This window comes from Manihot esculenta, chromosome 11 (genome assembly GCF_001659605.2).
Source record: "Manihot esculenta cultivar AM560-2 chromosome 11, M.esculenta_v8, whole genome shotgun sequence".
In the NCBI taxonomy this organism is placed as follows: Eukaryota; Viridiplantae; Streptophyta; class Magnoliopsida; order Malpighiales; family Euphorbiaceae; genus Manihot; species Manihot esculenta.
In genome coordinates this window covers 13634074-13657065 of record NC_035171.2, presented here as the reverse complement: position 1 = coordinate 13657065, position 22992 = coordinate 13634074, and the positions used below count along the sequence as shown (strand labels likewise).

The following is a 22992-nucleotide window of genomic DNA, read 5'->3' as shown; positions in this document are numbered from 1 at the left end:
AAACAAGTGGCATAGAAATAACACAAGTACCCAAAGTTGGTGAAAATAGCAGGAGCAATTCAGCAAGGTAAGAATGGTGATTTCAGGTTTGACAATAGAGGGATTCTCCGTTATGAAAACATTTTATGTGTACCAAATGACATAAGCTTGAAAGGAGACATTATGAGAGAGGTCCATAATGCTAGGTACAGTATCCACCCTAGAGCTACCAGGATGTATCAGGATTTGAATAAAGTGTATTGGTGGCCTTCTATGAAGAAAAAATGGCTCAGTTCGTGTCTACTTATGAGGTGTGTCAGAGGGTGAAGTTGAAACATCAAAAGCCAGTTGGAATGCTCAACCCACTACCAATTCTAGAATAAAAATGAAAAAAATGCAAAAATAGATTTTGTAGTGGGATTAACAGTGACGTCCAACAGACATGACTCTATATGGGTAATAGTGGATAGATTGACCAAATTTACTCACTTTATCCTTGTTAAGAGTGGTTACTTTGTGGAAAAACTGGCATAGATCTATGTGGAAGAAATCATCAGGTTGCATGAGGCTCCAATTTCTATAGTGTCAGATAGCGGATCCTAGTTTACCTTCAGGTTTTAGTAGAGTCTGCAGAATGCTATAGGCATAAGGTTGGATTCAACACTGCTTTCCACCCACAGACTGATAGATAGTCAGAAAGGACCATCCAAATCATATAGGATATGTTAAGGATGTGTGTGCTAGACTTTGATGGTTATTGGAGGTAACATCTACCATTGGTGAAGTTTACCTACAATAACAATTACCATGCTAGGATTGGGTTGGCTCCCTATGAAGATTTATATGGGAGAAAGTGTAGATCACCTATTTGTTGGAAAGAAGTAGGAGAAAGGGTTTTAGCAGGAATAAAATTAGTAGAAATCACCAACAAGGTGGTGCCCATCATCAGAGAAAGTATCAGAATAGCCGTGACTAGATAGAAGAGCTATGCAAATATCCGTGGAAAGCAAGTTGTCTTTCAGGAGGGAGATATGGTATTGCTTAAGGTATCTCCTATGAAAGGGTGATTCATTTTGGAAAGAAAGGTAAACTAGCTTCAAGGTGCATCAGACCCTTTGAAATCTTGCAAAAGATTGAGAATATATCTTACAAGTTAGATTTACCTACTTCCATGGAGAGAATCCAACCGATTTTTCATGTTTCTATATTACATAAATTCATGTAAGATCCGGGCAAGATTTTTAGTGAGCCTGATATAGAGATCCTAGGAGATCTTACCTATATTGAACAGCCAGTACGAATCATAGACATGCAGATCAAAAAGCTGAGAAATAAGGAAATGACAATGATAAAGGTTTTATGGAATCACCATAATATGGAAAAGTGTACTAGGGGGACCAAAGAGTCAATACTTAGGCAGTACCCTTATCTCTTTTAAAGTAAGTTATTAAATAGTTTATGTGTTTTCTTAATGTGTATGCTATGTGTTTGCATGTATGGCTGAACATTTGGGAACGAATGTTCTTAAGGGGGAATAATGTAATACCTGACTAAATTCTAGTGTCGGAATTCCAACTTTCCAACAGAATCTCCGTTAGAATCCGAAATTTCAGAATAAAAAATTTTAAAAGGATAAAATGGATTTTTTTATAAAATGAATTTTAAGCATTTTAAAACGTGTTAAAAAAAAAAAAGAATTTTCAAATCATCAAGATTTGGCCACCGAACACAAGCTGGCAGACCTAGCTATAAAAGGCCTTAACCCAATTTTGAGAGGAGTTTTTTCTCTCTTCTTTCGGGCAGAGTTGAGTCTAAGACCTCTTGATGGTTTCATTTTATTTTTTCATAAATCCTTTAGAAATTCATGAGATTTACCTTTTTTTTGAAGAATCAGATTGAATTCTCGACGTTTTTGCCATCGGACCCTTCAGAGCTCATCTTTTTCTTCTCCTCAACTTCTTTCTTGCTGTGTTATGCTTTGTTCAAAGAGATAAGTTGGATCCTCATTTTCCTTTTTGTTTTGAGAAGTTTATAACCTATTTTAAGTGTTTTCTTTGCATGCAAGGGTTGATATTTTAGTTTAAAGAAAGCTTGGGGGTTGGACGAGTTTCCTAGATTTGATGGTCTTACTGAATGCATGTTGAAGTTTAGGTTAGTTTTAAGTGATTCTTTGTATTTTTAAGTTGTAAATGTATGGTTTTGAGTTGTTGCATATGAGTTTAGGTGCATTTTGAGCGCTATTGGTTGAGCCACAATCGAGTTCTAAATTGCAGAAGAAGTCATGTTTGGCTGCCGAACCTGCTTGTGAAGGTTGCCTTTTGGCCATCTAACCTGCCTTTGAAGGTTTGACCTTCGGATCTGTAAGGGGACTTTAGGCCATCGAACTTGTCACCGAAAGTCCCCTATCCAGCTGTTTTCAGCTCGTTTTTCACATGTCTTCTTATACATTTTTAAGGGTTTCTTAGGGTAGTTTTAAGTGTTGTACAAGTTATGTTTGGTCTCTCATTTAAGTCCATCTATGTAGGATTGGACTTGGGAGAACGTAAAGGCTAGTAGTGAGACAACTGCTTTAGAGCTAGGTTTGTGTTAGCTAGAGGTGAGTAGAACTAAACTAGACTATTCTTTTAAAGTAAAGGCTAGCAGTGAGACAACTGCTTTAGAGCTAGGTTTGTGTTAGCTAGAAGTGAGTAGAACTACACTAGACTATTCTTTTAAAGAAATCAAACGTTTTAAGCATGCTCATACATCACGAATACCATGTGTATATGATTATATTATTTTGCATTAGAATTCAAGAATATGATATATACATAATTAATTGTTATTGTGGATGAATGTTGGATGACCCACTAGGGATTGACCATGCTATGATATGTTATGACGGATATGAAAAGACCAGGGTTGCCCATTCTACGCCTCTGGTATTATATAAGGGAAAGAACAGGACTGCCCATTTTACACCCCTGCTACTATGAATATGTTATGTTATTATTTAAGAGAAAATCCTGAGGAGTATCCGTTATGGGATGGACACTATTGGAATTATAGTTCTTATATAATAGTTCGGGAGATCAACAATGTTTTATGTTATAGTTCTTATATAATAGTTGTAGTTGTAGATGTGTAATAAATTGTGGTTTAGAATTGTGTTTTGTCCTAATTTTCTTTTATAATCCCTTTGTTTATGATCCTATTATGTAAAAATTTTAAAGTTTAAGCTATATTTGAACCAAACTGAGACATGTATTGATGACTATACTGGAGTATTTGATGATTGTTCTAGTATGAATTTATATTTGTAGTTATGTTTATATGCACATTTTGAGTTTTTGTTCATGAGATTGAAATGTTTCTATATGCTTTTATAATCCCTTTGTTCATGATCCTATTACGTAAAAATTTTAAAATTTAAATTATATTGAAACCAAATTGAGGCATGTATTGATAACCATACTAGAGTATTTGATGAGGATTCTAGTATGAGTTTATATTTTTAGTTATGTTTATATGCACATATTAAGTTTTGGTTTATGAGATTGAAATGTTTTTGTATCTTTTTAAAATTATGTTTGGGATTATATCAGGTATAATAGAATGTATAGTAGACTTATTATGAATTTCGGTGATTTTAAGTCGATATGAATTATAGCGCCGGTAGCGATCTAGTTTTCGGATCATTAAAGTAATTTTGATTAACTTTTAAAATTAAAATTAAAAATAAGACCATAACATAATCCATGACGTATTGCACTGATTGATGGTCAGAGATTGAGAAACTATGTACTTGTATTTTTTGATATACTCGTGGCATGTTTAGTTGGAACTTTGTGTTTTTGTATTTTTTGTTATACACATAGCATGTTTAGCTTCAACTTCTTTCAGTGTCCAAAATAAACATGATTCTTACATTTTTCTCTCCAGTAATCATTCAACCTATCAAGAATAAAATATCAACAAATAAGGTGGCTCAAATTATTTTACTTTAAATTCTAAAAAAATTAAAATATTAATAAAATAGGTATGAAAATAAATCTAATTAAGCTTATATATTTTTATTAAGAGTTAAATAAATTATAACATAAATATAATATTTTTTAATAATATAAATATTTTTAATAATAAAATATTTTTTCATAATAAAATATTATTTTTTAAAATTTAAAATATAAAAATTTAATATTTTAATTAACATAAAAATTAAAAAATATATAAATATAATAAATAACTTTTTAAATTACAAAAATAAAATTTTATTATATAAAATAATATTTTTATTATTAAAAAAGTAATATCATATTAAATAAAGATTTATTTGGCCATTAAATAAAAATACAATAATTTAATTAGTAAAAAAATTAAATTAAATTTATTTAAATCTTGAGTAAAAGTATAAAATTTAATTTGACTTGTATCCAAATATGTATTATATATATTTTTTATTAAAAATTATTCCAATCATCGCTATTTGTATTAGCAAAAATTAATAGAATTGTAACGTGAACATCGGTACCATATCAGCATATCCGGTCAGCAAATTTCATAATAAAATTAATAATAAATTAAAATTTTAAGATAAAATTATAATAAAATTAAAAATATAATTTTTTAAAAATTAATTATTTTATTAATAATTTTTTGATATGAAAAAATTAAAATTAAATTTATAATTTTAGATGAATTAAATATTTTTTTAGCCACTTAATCAAATCAGACTAAACAATCAAATATTTAATTTATATATTATTATTTTTTTAAATTTATTCTAAATATTAATATAATTAAAAAAGTGATGAATTAATATTATATTTTGGAGTTAAAAAATAATTTAATGTATCTAAAAAATATTTTATTATTTTTAATATTTTTAAATTAAATTATATTAAATATTATTTTAAATTAATTTTTAATATTTTAAAATTAATGTATTTAATAAAATTATTTTTTTAATGATAATTTTAAAAGATAATGCTAAATAATATGTATAATAGACAGAATAAAAAAATCAATTGATAATGATTTTAATTAAAATAGAATTAAAATTAATTATTATTATAAAATTATTGATAAAAATTAAAATAATAAATAATTTTTAAATATATTTAATAGTAAAAAAAAATTGATAATTTTATAAATTTTTAACTACACAAAAGTAATGGTAAGGTGTATTTGGTCAAATATTATAAAGAGAGAGTTTAATTAATAAAAAATAAAAGTATGGATAAAATTATAATAAAAAAAAAATAAAAGTATAGGTAAAATTATAATAAAAATAAAATATAAATTTTTTTGATAATTAATTTTAAATTTTCTTTATGGGATGTAATAATTTTATTAATTTTTTAATAATAAAATATAATTGAAGTAATTTAAAAAAATTAAATTTTAATTAATAAAAAAATATAGAGTATAATTATAATAAATTTAAAAATATAAATTTTTTTTACTATTAACTTAAAAACAGAAAATTAAATTTATTTTACAAGAGGAGGAGAATATTGAGAGAAGGTTGGCTTCAATCACCCGCGAAATTCTAAAAGTTTGAAAATCACTATGGCAGCGCACGAAAATTTTCGAATTTGACAATGCGCTTCTGCTAAAAAGATCATCTCTCACCGTTCATTTTCCTATGGGCAAATCCAATCAACCACGTCATCAATCCGTAGCCCGTCAAATCCAACTAATCACTTCTCACCATTTCTCTCTATAAATGAATCCCGCACTCGCAGTTATCTATTCATCCAATTTCAAGCTACCAAATTCTCGTCTTCTCTACACAGATCTCTTTTGTCAGTTTATAAATTAGAATTTCAAATGGCGCCAAAGGCAGAGAAGAAGCCAGCGGAGAAGAAACCGGCGGCGGCGGAGAAGGCACCGGCAGAGAAGAAGCCACGAGCAGAGAAGAAACTGCCGAAGGAAGGTGCGATCGATAAGAAGAAAAAGAAGGCAAAGAAGAGCGTGGAGACATACAAGATCTACATATTCAAGGTTTTGAAGCAGGTTCACCCTGATATCGGGATCTCCAGCAAGGCTATGGGGATCATGAACAGTTTTATCAACGATATTTTTGAGAAGCTTGCACAAGAGGCTTCAAGGCTTGCAAGGTACAACAAGAAGCCCACCATTACTTCTCGGGAGATTCAGACTGCTGTTAGGCTTGTCCTCCCTGGAGAGCTCGCTAAGCACGCTGTTTCTGAAGGGACTAAGGCTGTTACTAAGTTCACCAGCTCTTAGGGTTAGGGTTATTGTGCCACATCTTATTCAAGGGTTTTCGATGTAAAGGGTTAGAATATTACCATGAATGGGAATTTGATTGTAGTTTCCTGCATTTGATAAATGAAATTCCTGATTTAACTCTTAATTTCTCCGACTTTGCTTTCGATTGCAATGGTTCTAGGATTTGGTAAAGGCCTCTTGTTGATGAAAAACGATGAGAGGGTTAAACTTGTCCAAAAATGGGGGGAAATGTGGGGCCCACAATTTTGTCAACAAGTTAGAAGAGGAGAGCGTGATGCTAACATGCGCCTGGTTAGCCGTAGTGCCACACGTTGTCCAATCCTTCGCCACTGGCGTTCTCTCAGTTTACTGCTAGATTTGCTGAAATAACGTTATCTTCTAAAATTCGAGTGAAATGGCACTGAACTGCTCTTCCACTAATGTTGCTACTTCAAGAGCTTCCATAAGCCGTTCTCTGCCTTTCCAGTCCAGGAACCCTAATGTTTCCTTTCCTCTGAATTTGTCCTCGTCGCTAAATAGATCTCCAAAGCCATTCCTGCGCGTTTCTGCCGATTCGACTCCGAAAGCGAGATTCGTTGCCCGTCGGAAGGAGTCGGTATCGGTCCGGCAACTTGGGCGCCCTCTAAGTAATGCTAGGAAATGACTTTCATTTGTTTTGTTTTTGTTTCATTGTAATGGTGTCAAAGGTTGTGAGTGCTTTGCAGTTGAGTATATGAGCTTGCCGGCTAGTCAATACTCGGTGTTGGATGCGGAGAGGATAGAGCGAGTGGACGAAAACACGTTTAGGTGTTACGTATATAGGTTCAAGTTCTTTGCTTTTGAGGTTTGCCCTGTTTTGCTTGTTAGAGTTGAAGAGCAGCCTAATGGTTGTTGCATTAAGCTCTTATCATGCAAGGTAAACTTCGTGTTTAGTGCTTGTTTTTTTTTTTCTTTTTTGTTTTAAATTTTAAGGTTCTCTTTTTGACTGTCCTTACCTGTTGAGGAGATGAAAGACAAGTGGCAGAAACTGTGGAACTTTGTTATTGGGATAGTGGGAACAGAACGTTCTGTAGATTGGACTTAATGCTATATAGGATAGCTTGCTTGATTATAGTTGAGTTTTTCATTTATATTTGATGGTTTGCTTGCTTATGTTTTGATGTTTATTTATTTGATTTTTTGGCTGTTGGCAGCTTGAGGGCTCACCTATGGTGGTTGCACAGAATGAGAAGTTCAATGGTAAGATTCCTATGTACGCATAGATTTAGACAAGCATGAGAAGTTCACTGGTAAAATTGTAGAAACAGACTTGGTTGGGTTCTATTTGATCACTTGCACTAGCTGTTTCTGGATGATGCAAAGGATAGCCTAAAGAGATTTTTTTCCCTTGAAGAACAGTAGTTATCAGGATTAGCCTCTAAATTCTAAATTTACAGTACAACACTCTTTTCAGGAGTGCTTTGACACTTATTTCCTATGGGAATGCAGCTTCTATGGTGAACTATATCTCATGTGGCAGCAGTCAAAGCAACTCATCAGTGCAACAACTTACTTCCGATGCAGTCATTGAGGTACTGATTAGATTCTCTTGCTTGTATAGCCTAGTATTTGCAATTGCAAATCTCCTTTTATGTTTCATTATTGCTCATAACTTGTTATTTGTAACTTTAGGTTAACATTGAAGTCCCTTTTGCATTTGGTGCAATTCCAGTCCAGGCAATAGAATCAACTGGGACAAGAATACTTGAACAAATACTTGGTCTTATGCTTCCGCGCTTTATGGCACAGGTTTGTTGGAAATCTATATGAGATTTGTTTATCAATAAATGCAAACAAGCTGCCAGGTCTGCCAATAGTGCTAAATCATGACATGTTCACAGTTGAGTGTCTTGAAATTTCCCATGTCCTTATACTAAGGTTGTAAGTTCTGTGTATGCATATGCTCTTTGATTCTCAAAAGACATTTGTTGATTCCATAGGAAGATTTATAAGGAAATGTGCATCAACATTTGGAGTACAATCAGTAGGTTCATGCTGATTACTGGAGTCAGAAGATCATTAAATGAAAATAGTGAAAGAGCAATTTTTTTCCTTCTCTTTCGCATCTCTTCCACTATTATTTGGTTTGTACTTTTGCAACCATGCTTCTGCTCCCGTCTCCATCCTCCTTTTCTTTTAGCTTATTGTTTCCTAAAATCAATTATTTCCTGGAATTATGAAAAGCAAGAGAGTTTTCAATTGATGTGAGAAGGATATGATATCTTCTTTTTCAGAGAAAGAAAAGGCCTACGCATAGTGGAATACTAAATAATATTTGTTCTTCATATGTTCAAATAGCTAAACTGTGTCTTTTAAAATACCTGTAAAATCAATTGGATTTATTATAAGATGCCATGGAAACACATCTGTAAGAGCTCTTGTAAAAGTTAAATTTGCTATTTCAATTTTGATTCATCTTCCTTCCAAGTTTAGTGATTGCTTAAATTGGTTAGTTTTTAGATGAGTGCTATAAATAAGAAATACTTGCAAATTATAGTAGATACAAATAACTTTGTTCTATTATAAAAATAATAAATGTGGGAATTGTGTATAGCATATACTACTAGAGATGTTGGTGTGTAATATTGGGTTGCTATCTTCACATTTTTCATCAATTGATCCTAGGGGTGACCATTATTTGGTGAAACCAATTAACTGAATCAAACTGATCTAATTTAATCTATTTGGTTTAGTTATTGTAATATTTGCCTAGATTTGCTTTATTATTATTATTATTATTATTGGTTTGGCTTTACAACATATATATTCTATTCATTGTTAAATAATAATATATTTTTTCCTTTTCAAATTACAGTAGGCTACTAATGTCATTTGATGTCTTGTTTTGGCAATACTTGATTCTTGAGGTTGTTTGAACCGAATAAACCCTACTCTTAGTTGGGGTAGATAGGAGTAGGAGAGCGAGACAAGCTGAAAAACCATTCTACTGATTGGAAATCATAAAAACTGAATTGAAAAAGGGTTTACTTAACTGGTTAGTTTCAAACGTTTGCTATCTTTGTGATTTAACTTGAAATTTTAATTCTTGAAGTGACAGGCCAAATTCTCAAGCGTTTTGGCAATTTTATTAGAAATGAATATTGAGAGATTTGAGATTTTTAATTGTGAAATCATCAAAATACTCTTTGGTTATTTTCTAGCCAAGTTTTTTTATTCTTTTTTAGTTAATTAGTTATTCCAGATGGCATGTGGATCTCATGAGAAAATAAAAAAAATGACACGTCTCATGTTACGTCGGTAGAGATACACTCCTCAATTTTGAATTTGGATAAATTATCAAAATATTTGAGAATTTGGCATGTAGTGACAAATTTAAAACTTTGGATTATATCTAAAAAATTTACAAATGTTTGGATTTTTTATTGCCAATGGGCCTAATGCTTAGTAGATATTTATTTTTATAATATTTTTTACTTTAATATGATAATAAATTTGTACTTCAACTTTTCAATAGACTGATAATGAGAATAAAAATGCATATTCACATTTGGTTTATAATAATAGTAGTGTGTATATATATTTGCCGGATAACAATCATTACTCTAGATTTTTAAATTTGAAATATAAATTAAATTTAGTTCATTAGGTTGAAGACCTATTAACCGTTAATCCAAACCAGAAAAAAACTGAAAATCATCATAAATGATTACATGATGTTAATGGTTAGGTTCAAGAAAATGGCTAATGAATCCCTAGAGTTAGGAGACGATTTTATAAGGACAGTAACAAGAATATAATCTCTGGCTCTAAAATTTAGATAAATTATCTTTTTCATAAACAAACCAGTATGGCCAGAGAGTTGGACAGTTTATTGCACGACCCATTAAAGTTCATTTTAATTGTATCAGTACCAATAAGGCGGTCTCCAATGCAGAGCAGAACAGGGTCATTGATTGTATTCAACCTCCTCCTTGCTTCTATGACTTGAATTTGTGACAGCCTCTCAGCTTTACAATTGCATCAACTCTCACCTTCTAATCATATCGTTACAAGTGAATGTTATTATGATGCTTGAATTGGAAAAAAAGAAGGGGTCCCTTGGGCCATAAGAAGTGATCACTATAAAATGGAAGTGTTTACTTTTTACTTAAAGATAATGACAGTGATATTGTCAAAAGTATCCCTTAAAGATAATGAGTGGCCATTTCAAAAAAAAAAAAGATAATGAGTGGTCTTTATGTCACGCTATAGTTGTTTGACTTGCATAATGACAGCGGAAAACCAGTTCAAGGGATAGGGGAAGTAAACAACTTTAGGGGCAAGACCAAATAATGCTTGAACTCTGAAATCAAAAGAATGCTTTTCTGTTTATTTCTTTATTTCCTTGTAAATTGATTCATATTGTCCTACATTACAATTAAATGTGGATGTCCATGATCAGATAGGAGCCATTAGATGAAAAACCAAATATCGGCACCACTTACTAAGATGATTCTAAAAATTCCTAAAAGTGACTTTGAATTTTCAGAGACAGTTAGCATGACTCTGATTTCTGTAAGTTGTTTTTGCTCCTTGTGATCAACTTGGTCATTCAGTAATATATGAAGTATGATTTGTGGTTCGCATCAAAATTTGTTGTAATTTTATTCAACAAGATTAATAATCTGAATTTCCCAATTTAAGTATCCTGTTCAGCGTCTTAACATATTGATATGTGATTGCAATTGTCTTTGCCACGTAATATAGACTTATATTTTCCTTCCATTGTACAGCTTGTGAAAGACTACCAAGCATGGGCTAGTGGTGACACCTCAAGGCAGCCTCTTGGAACTGGTAAGATTTGAGATTTTAGATTTGAGGAAGCAAAACTTGCTAGTGCGGTATTTGAATCTGCAAATCTTCTTCAGTTCAGTAGTCACATGTTTACAGAGTACAATTCTAGGCCTACCTTTTCGTGTCGTTCCAATCCAAAGCTAGTCCTAGATCTCGATTTGTGAGGAAAGGTAATATGATTATTCAAGCAGTGATTTACTTGTATCTTCTTGCTGCCAAAAAAAGCCAGAATCAGCATTTCATCCTGTGGATGATTTCGTGCGGTTGCTCTCATGAGCTCTTCCTAAAATTTTGAACCTTATATGTGTTTTAATATTTGCTAGGTTGATAATATGTCATTAGTTGTGAATAATAGAATGTTTTTAAGATTGAAGTAATTGTTGTTTCTTTGGATCAGAATTTCAAGAGCACCTTACATCTGCAAAGCATAAATGTATTTGTATTTCAAATGTGGGAACTGCTTACTTACATTGTCAAAATGAGTAGTGATTTACAAAGTCCCTGAATATTGTATTATTAACAAGTTGATCCTGGTCTTTAAGAAACTCATTAGAATCTCTTTTAAGTATTGATTCTATTAGACATTTTAGTTTTTTCATCCATTTTCTTAGTACATTTCAGCATATTTCGGTAGTCAAATTTCAAGAAAATGGGTATTTAGTTCTTGATTTTGGTATTATTAATACTTTCATTGTTTTATTTTGAAAAATATTAAACATTCATCTTCAATAAGGGTACTTTTTATTTTTTTCTTTTAAGTATTAACATCTAAATGCATAGAGGAACAAAAATGTTTAGAGAAGTGGAGAAATTTAGATGTTCTAATGAGTTTCTAAAACGTGTTTTAGAGGATCGACTTGTTAATAGTGATATTATTCAAGAATGTTTTTGTGACTCGGTACATGATTTAATGTAATTGTTTTGAAGTTCTCTAAAGATAAACGCTTCTTTCCTTAGTCTTTTCTTGAGTTGTATATGCTGTTATGAGTTGGAAGCGGCGTACTAGCTGGATCATTTCTCTTGGATATTGAATCCATCTGGATGGAGGTGGTGGTTGCTGGGAGTAATATGAAGAACTCTGCTTGCTAGGTCTATGTATGTGTGTAACATACACAGCCATGCGCCTGAGTGAGGGGAGGTGAAAATGAGAAAAGTTCAAGGAAATTATTATGTCTTTGTTTTTGCCGGATAGAAAAAAGGCAGTCCAGTGGAAAATACATACTAACTGAGCCACTAAGGAACAGGAAAAAACATCAAGTCCAGTTTAACAAATAAAAATAAAGAAAAAGCCCATAGATTGTTCAGCCTCTAAAGAAAACTTCCTTAAATGCTTGAGTCTAGCAAATCCATAGCCCAAAAAAAGACCTAACTTGGCAAAAGTGATAAGAACAACAGAAGAAGAAAGCCACCACGTCTAACTGTCGGTCGGTCTTCAAGCAGTCTTAGGGGCATTCAAACTAAATCAGGCATAAGGAGAGAAGAAAGCGACAAGTTTACTAAGCTCTAAAATAAGCACTCTAGAAGAAAGAAAAAGGATCAGGAAGGTCTTAATAGTGCCGGTCAAGGAAGAAGCAAGATTTGAGTCAGGGCAACATGAGGGGGGGAGTGGAGCTTTTCAAGCACTTTTGTCTCTTTAGATTAGGAACTTAGGACGGGAAGTGTCGTAAATGTTTTTTTTTTGAGATTAGGAGCATAGGATGAGAAGTGTTGTACATGTCTTAAGGAGGTACTTGCCTCTGAATGCAACCTAGTACCTCCTTAATGCAACCTCAACGATCCTTTTTTATGGTAAATGATAAGAAACATTAATCATGTATAAAAAATGAATTCCATATGAAAAATAAATTAAAAAGGTAAAAGAGAGAAAAAATTATCTGTAAAAGGTGATTTTGATGAAATTTCTTTTAAGTATAATTAATTTTTTTATTTTAATAATTTACTATTTAATCTTTATAATATAAAAAAATTATTAATTAATTTTTAATTTAAAAAATATATTAAAATATTTTTAAATTTTAAAAATTTACTAATGAGACATGTTAAAAAATTTATAATAAACGTAAAAATTTATTAAAACTAATTAGTAGTCTTTTTAAAATTTTAAAAAGTTTTTATATATTTTTTAAAATTAAAAGATTAATTAATATATTTTGTATCACTAATATTAAATAATACTCCCTCAATCTTTTAATTATTGTGGATCTTTTTATTTTTAGTTGTTCTAAAATATTCTCTACTTTTCTTTTCTTATATTATATATAAATTAACTATTACAATTCTATTTAATTTTATCTTATTTGTAATATAATTATTTATTAATATTTATTTATTTATTTTTAAATTAGAACTCAAACTATCTTTTAACTTTTAATTCAAAAATATGTTAATAATAATTTTATTGTTTCAATAAAACTTACATATGGATATAATAGGAAAATTAAGTAAAAGAATTTATTTTATGTGAAAAAGTAGAATAGATAAAAATTATGAAGCGGAGAGAGCGATTTTATGTTAAACTTATTATGACAACTTCACTTTAAAGAACTATTAACTTCAAATAAAAAGGAATTTAAGCTCATAACTAGATGGATGGCAATGCTGGGAGGGGCGGTAGTGAGGGATGAGCATACTATGATTCATTCGGTGAAAAAGGGTAGACTGAAAGATGGCATAGCAGACTCTTTTAGCGTTGCGACGGTGCAACCGGAGGATTGCAATTATCGTGATCTGGTTAAGTGCAATGTTTTGTTTTGTGATATTGTTGAGGGTTCTTTTAGGAAAGATGTTCTGACTCGCGGTTGTCGAAACCGGTCAAAAATAACATTTTCGGTTATCAACAATATTACTACTGTAGATAGTGGTAAATGATCGAATTTACAGAGAATTGAAAACTTATCTCTTTTTCTCAATAAGACCAAGAGAATTAACTGAATGAGAAACTGAAAGCAAGTAACTGAAAGCAAAATAAAATAAATTGCAGTAAAATTAAAATGGGGGGTTTTGAGGTTGATTTGATTATCAACTACTGAAAGCAATTAAATAAGCAGAATATGAAAAATAAAAGAAAAATTCAATATGAGAAAGGTTTAGTTGAAGAGTTGGATCCAGTTCGGTTATTTGGATTGATCATTGAAACGTATGTTCTTTTTTATTGATTCAATAGATTAGTTATGGAGATGGAAAACGTTTCTCACCACCATGTCTCTCCTTATGATTAAACCAATTAGGGAATGTCCTCTAATTAATTACTAATTAATAAATTGTCAAGAAACGTCATTGGGCCTTAGGCATCAAACAATTGTTAATTGCATGAAGAAAGAGAGAGATCCAATCCTAACTACTCAAACACATGAGATGTTGCTAGATCATACAATTCCTTAGTTGTTACACCCAATGTTCTTATGTTTGAACAATTCAAGCAATTACGAACTTAAAATTATCCAAACTAACAATTAATTACCTTGCAGTCAAGAATCAAGTGGCCAATTTGATCAAACAACAAAGTAATAATAGAATTCAAGCATGAACTGTATGAATATTGAATGACCAAAAGACAAACAATGTGTGTTCAGATATCACAATCCATAAAACAACCTTAGTTTCAACCAATCTTCAACTAGAATAAAAGGTTTCAGCCACTCATGGCTGAACCAAAACCAAAAATAAAAGAAAAGAAGAAAGGTAGAAGAAGAAGATGAAGAGAAGTTGGAGCCGGATGAGTAGTTGGCGCAGAAAGTGTTGCAAAAACGTGGAGAAGAGGTCAGCTGGCCTTTAAGGAGTCTTTAAATAGGTTTTTGATGCTAACCTTGCTGCCCTAGAGGTACTTGCTGCCCAAGTTGTGTTTGAAAAGGAAAGATTCGCGTTCCAAAATTATTCAGAAGGAAAGAGGCGTGCACATGCTCTTCAGAGGGAAAGTGGCGCGCGGATTGGATTACAGGAGGTAGGTGGGCGCGCGGTCATTGAATGCAGAAGGGAAAGTGAATTTGTCTAGTATTTCCTTTTTATGTGGAGCCTTCGTTTGAGTTTTGAATGCTGAATGCAGAAGAGACAAGTGCGTCTTCATGAAATCTTGCTGCTTAAATAGGAAGATATGACTGCTGCAATATGTGCATATCTTTGAATAAGGAAAGAAAGATCTGCGATTTGAATTTCAATTAATCTCCTAACTGAGCTTTCCTTATTTTCTTTTGCTGATGCACTTTCCTTATTTGAAAACTTTCCTTTTCTGAAAACTTTCCTTTTTTGGAAACTTTCCTTTTTTGGAAACTTTCCTTTTTTGAAAACTTTCCATATTTGGCACTTTTTGGCAGTTTTAAGAGCATTTTCTCCAGATTATTTCTTTACACCTAATATCTGCAAAACATGATTAAAACCACAAAATTAGGCAGAAAAAATGTAAATAAACATCAAGAACATAATGATAAAATGGACTAAAATATGCTCTATTATGTTCCTATGGGGGATTTGACTGATGACTTCTCCAATCTCTCCGATGATGAATCTACGGGAGAGGAGGATGATCCTGCATGTCCCATAATTAGGGTTTCGAAGTAAGATAAACTGTGGCTTCGTGAGCCATAGTGATATACAATGATTCTTAAAGTTCTAAGTCGATCGATTAGGTTTAGATTTCTTTAGAGGTTGTTGCAACAAATCTGGCATATAAAGGCTCCATTGAAGTTCTTGATTTGCCCTATGGTTTCTTCTTGGCCAGATTTACTAATAAAGCGGATCATGAGATGGCACTCTTTGGGGGCCCTTAGTCAATTAGTGATCATTACTTGTTGTTGAAGGAGTAGCAGCTAAACTTTGATCCTGCTTATGCTACTGTCTTCGGCGATGGTATAGGTCAGGATTCTTGAATTACCGATTGAGTACTTTGATACTGCTTTTCTAATGCAACTTGGTGTTAAAATTGGCACCTTGTTAAGGTTGATAGCTCTACTATACATGTATCCCGAGGTAAATGTACTCGAATTTGTATTGAGGTGGATTTGTCTAAACCTTTATTAGCCAAGTTTCGATTACAGAGACGAGTTCATTGATTGGAGTATGAAGGCTTACACTTGATTTGTTTTCATTGTGGTTGCTATGGGCATCCTTGGATGAGTGTGTGACAACCTAGTAGGATGGACTATAGGATGGGGGTTTGGGGGCAACTAATACGAGGTTCGGCGCTTCACAATGCGATCTTACTCCTCCTGCCATTTCTGTTCATCTTGTGAATGAAAATTATGGATTTGATGTGGTTCCAGCTGAGATCACAGAAAACTATAGCCCGTGGATGCTTGTTCAGCGCCCGGCATGCAATCCTGACCGCTTCACTTGGGGTTCCGACCGGGTGGAGGATTTCGATAGGGCTCATGCTCCATAGATTAAGGGTTTGAATAGCAAAGGCTCCCATTTTTCAATTTTGGAGGATGACACTATCGAGGATCAAAACTATATTATTGTTGATGTACTTTCTCGCCCTCAGTTGTTTTTGGTTCAACTTCTGACCACAAGTCATCACAACAATTATCTCGCTATCCATGTCCTTCTAAACAAAAATATCTTTAATCCAATAGAATTTTTACATCGGGTCCTCTCTCTCAGCAGAGTCGAATGCAGGATGTTGCTCATTCTTTTATCGAGATTCTGGGTGATTCATCCCATCAGTCGCTCTCCCCTATTGTCTCCTGCAAGAATTCTACAGATGTTGCATCTGTCGAGTATCATGTGGTATTTGTCAAGGCTGGGATCGGAACATTGAGTACTATAGTGGTCGCAGATTCTAGTGTGACTAGGCGATCAACTTCTCCTATGTTATCTACTCATCCAAGCAAAAAAAAATGTCTCAACTGCTGTTTTAGCTGCCTCTTTTGACTGTGACTTTATTTTTGCAGATTATGGTGATCTCAATAGCCTAGTTTTAAGGGCCAGATGGCCTGATAATTTGCTAGGTGTGTGTTTACACATTATCCTTGTTGTTTCTCTTTGCAATTAGATTTTCTTTCTTCTGCCTTGGTTCAACGAATTGTTTATTTTGGAATATTCAAGGGATTAGCAGTAACCGCAGTTTGAGATCCCTGAAGGATTTTGTCTACAAACACAAAATTCAGTTTTGTGCGCTAATGGAATCAAAAGTGAGTGATGCAAGAGCTGATTGGGGTTCTTTACAGCTTGGGTTTGGTTATTGGGTTTGAGTCGAGGCAGTTGGCTTTAGTGGTGGTATTTGGCTATTTTGACGTAACTCTTACTTCAAAGTGGAGATTTTACACACCCAATCTTAGTTTATACATTGTAAAGTGTCTGAAGGGAATAATAAAGTTTAGTCTGTTACTGTGGTATATGGTAGTCCAAAAGAATACTTGTGCAATAGACTCTTTTCTGCTGTTAGCAACATGAATATCTCAGCTTTTGCTCCTTGGGTGTTGGGAGGTGATTTTAATAACTTTATGGAATCTTCAGAAACAACCAGTGCTAGTGTTCAGGCTTCTGCAAGATGTTTGCTTTTCAAGGATTGGATTTTGAATATGGGATTAATTGATTTGGGTTTTTTCGGGCCTACTTTTACCTGGTGGCGAGGTAATTCTGATAATCCTGTTAGGGTTGCTTATTTGGATAGGATTTTGTGCACTCCATCTTGGTGACTTCTTTTTCCAATGGCTAGGGTATGTCATCTTTGTAATACCCGGCTAGATTCCGACATCGGAATCCCTACCTTCCGACGGAATCTCCGTTGGAATCTGGAATTCTGAAGATGCCAGGGGCTTCTAGAGGGGTAAAATGTGTTTTCTAAAATGTTTTTACTGATTTCATGGTTTTAAATGGAAAAGAATTGAGTTTTTAAAAGAAAAGACCAAGGAGGCATTTCCAGGTTCGGCCGCCGAACCTCAAGTTCGGCCGCCGAACTTGCATGAGATGTGGGGGCACGTTCGGCTGCCGAAAGGTGGTCTGCCAGCCCTATATAAGAGCTCCATGACCGAAACGGGCGAGCTTTCTCCCCATTTTCGGCCACGGTGAGTTCATGCTCTCCTTTGGTTCATTTTTTATGTTTTTTTCTCCGATCTTCCATGTTTTAACAAGCTCTATGTTGATTTGAAGAGATTTGAGCAAAAAGAGCAAGTTTTGAAAACTTGAAGACCAAAGAGCGGATCTCTCCCATCTCCGAGTCGGATCGTCTCTCCTCTCGTCCTACAAGAGGTAAGAGTAGATCCATAGTTCCTTTCATGTTTTAAGTAAGTTTTATGAAGTTTCTTGGGGTAGAAATGCATGTGTAGGTTTATGTTGACCCAGCTAGAGTTTTGATGAGGGCTCTAGTAGGGGGTTTCTTTATGTTTTCAGTTATGTCGCATACAGGTCAGGCTCGGGATATACATCAAATGTTACAGTTTTTATGTTAAAGTTTTGATCATGTATGGGATTTGACCAGGTGATAGGAGGTATGTTTGGCTTGCTACGGGTCCCGGCGGCCTTAAGCCGATCTGAATCCTAGCGTCGGTAGCGGGTTCGGGCCGTTACAGAGGGGTATCAGTTCCGGGTCGTTACAATCTTCCACCGGTATGTTCTGATAATTGCATCCCGATTACAATGCTTTTGTGTCAACGTACTAGCGCTTAGATATTCCTATGGATACTGCTTTAGAATGCATGCAGAGTAACCGAAATAAGTGAAAAATTGAGGTCTTTGGCTCCTTACACCAACGTAAACTGTGACTCCTAGCCCGCATACAAGGGGTTCAAAGGGCTCTTTGCAACTCATTGCACTTTGGGTTTGATTGTGCTGGAACAAAAGCTGCATGCTGAGTATTAGTATCTCCTTGATCAGGAAGAGCTTGTATGGTTTCAGAAATCTTGTGAGAAATGGATTACAAAGGGAGATCGTAATACATCATACTACCATACTAGTGCAGTAGTTAATTGTGCAAAAAATAGGATCACTGCTTTAAGAGACACCTTGGTAACTGGTGCATAGATCCACAAGAGCTGCTTTTGCTTGCCCATAACTTCTATAAAGAATTGTACACTACTAAGAGACACACCACCTTCTTGCCCATTATAGACCATCAATTCCTGGCTTTGTCCAACAGTCTGCATAGAAGCTTAGAGACAGATTTTATACCAGATGAGGTCAAGAGTGCACTATTTTCAATGGATCCTTTTAAAGCTCTTGGCTTGGATGGTTCTCATGCAGCCTTATTTTAGAAGTCTTTGAGTGTGGTGGGTAATTCACTAACTGATATAGTTCTTGCAGTGTTACAAGGATCAACTTTTCCTCCTTTAGTAGGACAAATTCTTATCACTTTAATACCTAAGGTTCCCTCACCGTAATCGATCAATCAATTTCGACCCATCAGCCTTTGTAATGTAGTGTTTAAGGTGATTACCAAAGTCTTGGTCAATAGAATAAAGCCTATCTTACCATCTTTGGTTGCCTCTACACAAAGCAATTTTATTCCAGGTTGTCAGTTACATGATAATGTGATTATTTTCCAAGAGGTGATCTATAGTATGCAAACTAAGAATACCAGTATGCAGTGGATGGTGCTTAAAGTAGACCTAGAGAAAGCCTATAATAGATTATGTTGGGACTTTCTGTTAGAGATTCTTATTTAGGCCTAATTTTCGGCAAATTGGATCTTCATTATTGAAATGTTCCTCCGTTCTTGTAATATGCGGGTTTGCTGGAATGACCAATGTTCAGCACATTTCTCTGCTACTCGCGGTATTTGACAGGGGGGATCCTATATCCCCTTATTTATTCGTACTGGCTGTGGAGTAGCTAGGCCACTTGATTAATAAAGGTGTTAATTTGGGTGAATAGTTACCGATCAAAATGGGCCGTTATAGTCCCTCGCTCCCTTTCTTGTTCTTTGCTGATGATCTCTTATTATTTGGTGAGGCTTCTATTCAACAAATGATGGTGATTAAAGAGTTTAGGAAATTTTTGGACTTGCTTTGGGACAGAGAGTGAATTTTCAAAAGTCGAAGGCCTATTTTTCAGCTAATGTGGATGACTCTAACAAACAGGCAATCTGCGTTGTGGCTGGAATATCTGAAGTTGATTTTATTGAAAATTATTTAGAAATCCTAATGGTGCAAGGATAAGTTACCAGACATCACTTTGATGATCTTCTATCTAAAATTGACAATCACTTAGTTGGTTGGAAGATGGGGGTCCTCTCTTTTGTTGGTCGGGTGACCTTAGCTAAATCTATTCTTTCTGCACTACCCAACCACTTGATGCAATCAATTATCTTCCCAGATCGGTGGGTAATGAATTTGATAAAAGAGTGAGGAGCTTTATTTGTAGAGATAGATATGGTGAGCAAAGAGTTCACTTAAGTTAACTGGAATAAGATTTGTTTGCCCATGAGCCATGGTGGTTTGGGATTTAAATCATGTTACTCCATGAACTCGACATTCTTAGCCAAATTGGGTTGGCGGATTCTAAAGGAAGATCGTGCACTATTGGTGCACGTGCTGAGAGGTAAGTACTTTAACTCTCATTCTAATTTGGATGCCTTTATAGCTAAATCTAATAGCTCTTTTGTTTAGAGAGATATTGTTAATAGTATTCTGTTATTGCAAAAAGGGTTGTATATGATTGTATGCAATGGGATGACTACATCCTTTTGGAATGACACATGGGTTGGGAATGTTCCCCTTCGTGAATTCTTAATCAAGCTCCTGCCACGGTTGCAAATTCTAAAAGAAGATCGTGCACTATGGGTGCAAGTGTTGAGAGGTAAGTACTTTAACTCTCGTTCTAATTTGGATGCCTTTATAGCTAAATCTAATAGCTCTTTTGTTTGGAGAGATATTGTTAATAGTATTCCGTTATTGCAAAAAGGGTTGTATATGATTGTATGCAATGGGATGACTACATCCTTTTGGAATGACACTTGGGTTGGGAAGGTTCCCCTTCGTGAATTCTTAATCAAGCCCCTGCCATGGACATGCGGGCATGCTATGATCTTTCAATACTAGTACGACGATGATTGGAATTGGAGCTCTCTCACATTGTACCTTTCTAAAATGGGCTGTAATTTGGTGGAAGGTAATTTGTCGGTACCTGATGTTTGTACTATGGATCACGCAGCGTGGAAGATCACATGTAATGGTCAATTCATTATTAAAACGTCTTATGCTTTGTTGCTTGACGAGTTCTATTCCTCTCCCAATCTAATTTGGAAGCTTGTCTGGAGTGTTCCAGTATCTCAACGCATTCGTTGTTTTGTTTGGCTTTTGATTCAAGGAAAACTTATGACCAATACGTAAAGATAGAATCGGGGCTTTACACAGGACATGGCTTGTTCCTTTTGTGGTGCTGTAGTGGAAGATATTCCCTATATTTTTCAAGATTGCCTGAGAGCCCAACAATTCTAGTCTTGTGTTTGGAGACCCGACTCTCTTCATTTATTCCTGTCCATGGATATTCCTGCTTGGTTCTCTCGGTTACATGAATTTGAGTGTATATTTTGCCTTGATTGTTCTTTTGTGCAAGTGTTGTTTCTGGGGTTGTGGAAATGGCAAAATGAAGATATGTTCTGTGGTGTTCACTGCCTTCTAAGCTAATAGATTTCTTGTTTCAAGTTGCAGTTAGCTCAGAATCTTCAGTTTTGGTGTTCACGAGTAAATAGTACACCAGTTCATGTCCGAACTATAGCTAATATTGCCTGGCAGCCTCCTTTGTTTGATTGGATCAAGCTAAACACAAATGATACAGCTGAAGGAAACCCGAGTAGGAAGGTGCGGGGGGATCTTGCATAACTAGTGTAAGACTTGGTTAAATGGCTATTGTATTCGATTGGATGTTTGTTTTTTAATATATGCTAAGTTGCATGCAGTTTTATTTGGCCTTCAGATAGCATGGAGTATGGGGATCAAGCGATTAATAGTAGAAATAGATTCCAAAGCCGGTCTTGCACTACTTGAAGCCGACACAATTACTAACTTGCGACATGCTAATATTTTGCTTCAATGATGTCAGTTGCTATGCTTAAATTGGCAAGTACGTTATAGTCATATCTATAGAGAAGCAAACCTTGTTGCAGATGGATTAGTTAATTTTAGGGGTGTAAACAAATAAAACTGCTCGTGAGCTATTCGAGGTTCAGCTTGATAAAAGCTCGAGCTCCATCTCGACTCGTACTTTTTAGGCTCGTTTAATAAATGAGCCGAACTCGAACTTAGCAGTATTCGACTCATTTAGACTCTCGAGCTCAGTTCGTTTTCAAGTTTATGAGTAGGCTCGCGAACAAGTTCGGGAGCAGGCTCGCGAACAAGCTTGTGAGCATGCTCGTTCGTCAACACCAATTCCACATCGAAAGTTGAAGGGATATGAAGGATTGTGGCTTCTCTATAAAAAGGCAACCCTTCTATATTCTTTTTCATTAGTTTTAGGTTTGATAGACTTCAATTAAATAAAAAAATTTAATATAAAAGTCCCTTAATAACTTTATAATTTAAATTTATTTATAATTTAAATGAATTTAAATTATATTGAGTTTGTTTATAATATAATCGAGCTCAAATTCGAGTCTAAATGAGCTCAAATTCAAATTTTTTGAGTGGAGATTGAGTTGGCTCGTTAATGTGATAAACGAGTTTATTACGAATCGATTTCATTACGAATTGAGCTCGAACTGAGCTCATTACGAATTGAGCTCGAACTGAACTCGAATTTAATATTTATTTTATAAATCGAATTCGAGTTTATAAATGAAACTCGAGTCAAGTTCGAATTTGAATTTTTAAATTTATTTTCTAATCGAGTCTAAATTTATCAGACTCGACTCGGTTGGATTACAGAACTAGTTAATTTAGTTGTAATTTTTTCTTTTAGTGGTTTGAAGCAATATTTGAGTCCACCTGAAACTATGGCAAAGTTGTTGCAATCTGATTTGCAGAGTATTTCTATTTTTCAGTGAATTATTTTTTTATTTATATTTTTTAAGTTTTACCGTTATAAATTAATTTATTA

General features: G+C 34.1%; 2 protein-coding genes across 3 annotated transcripts; both read left to right on the top strand.

Annotated features, from left to right (window-relative positions):
- The first annotated feature begins 5711 nt into the window (after positions 1 to 5711).
- Positions 5712 to 6337, top strand: LOC110617760 (histone H2B). Its single transcript, XM_021760746.2, has one exon. It carries the CDS (start codon positions 5791 to 5793, stop codon positions 6208 to 6210), a length of 420 nt encoding a protein of 139 aa, XP_021616438.1. The 5' UTR covers positions 5712 to 5790; the 3' UTR covers positions 6211 to 6337.
- A 116-nt stretch (positions 6338 to 6453) lies between these two features.
- LOC110617759 (uncharacterized protein SYNPCC7002_A1590) lies at positions 6454 to 11498 on the top strand. Of its 2 annotated transcripts, XM_021760745.2 has the most exons (7): positions 6454 to 6839; positions 6918 to 7108; positions 7386 to 7431; positions 7681 to 7763; positions 7864 to 7980; positions 10965 to 11025; positions 11100 to 11498. In XM_021760745.2, the coding sequence occupies exons 1-7, from the start codon at positions 6608 to 6610 to the stop codon at positions 11105 to 11107; spliced, it is 738 nt and encodes a 245-aa protein (XP_021616437.1). In that variant the 5' UTR covers positions 6454 to 6607; the 3' UTR covers positions 11108 to 11498. The 2 variants fall into 2 exon arrangements, with proteins under 2 accessions (XP_021616437.1, XP_021616435.1); XM_021760743.2 differs by having other exon boundaries at positions 10965 to 11498.
- Positions 11499 to 22992: the final 11494 nt, after the last annotated feature.

Excerpts from the sequence above, each read along its gene's own strand:
- LOC110617759 (XM_021760743.2), top strand. The coding sequence starts at position 6,608 with ATGGCACTGAACTGCTCTTCCACTAATGTTGCTACTTCAAGAGCTTCC. Across the intron at positions 7,432-7,680 it reads ACAGAATGAGAAGTTCAATG|CTTCTATGGTGAACTATATC; the intron begins GTAAGATTCCTA and ends ATGGGAATGCAG. Across the intron at positions 7,764-7,863 it reads CTTCCGATGCAGTCATTGAG|GTTAACATTGAAGTCCCTTT; the intron begins GTACTGATTAGA and ends TTGTAACTTTAG.
- LOC110617760 (XM_021760746.2), top strand. The coding sequence starts at position 5,791 with ATGGCGCCAAAGGCAGAGAAGAAGCCAGCGGAGAAGAAACCGGCGGCG.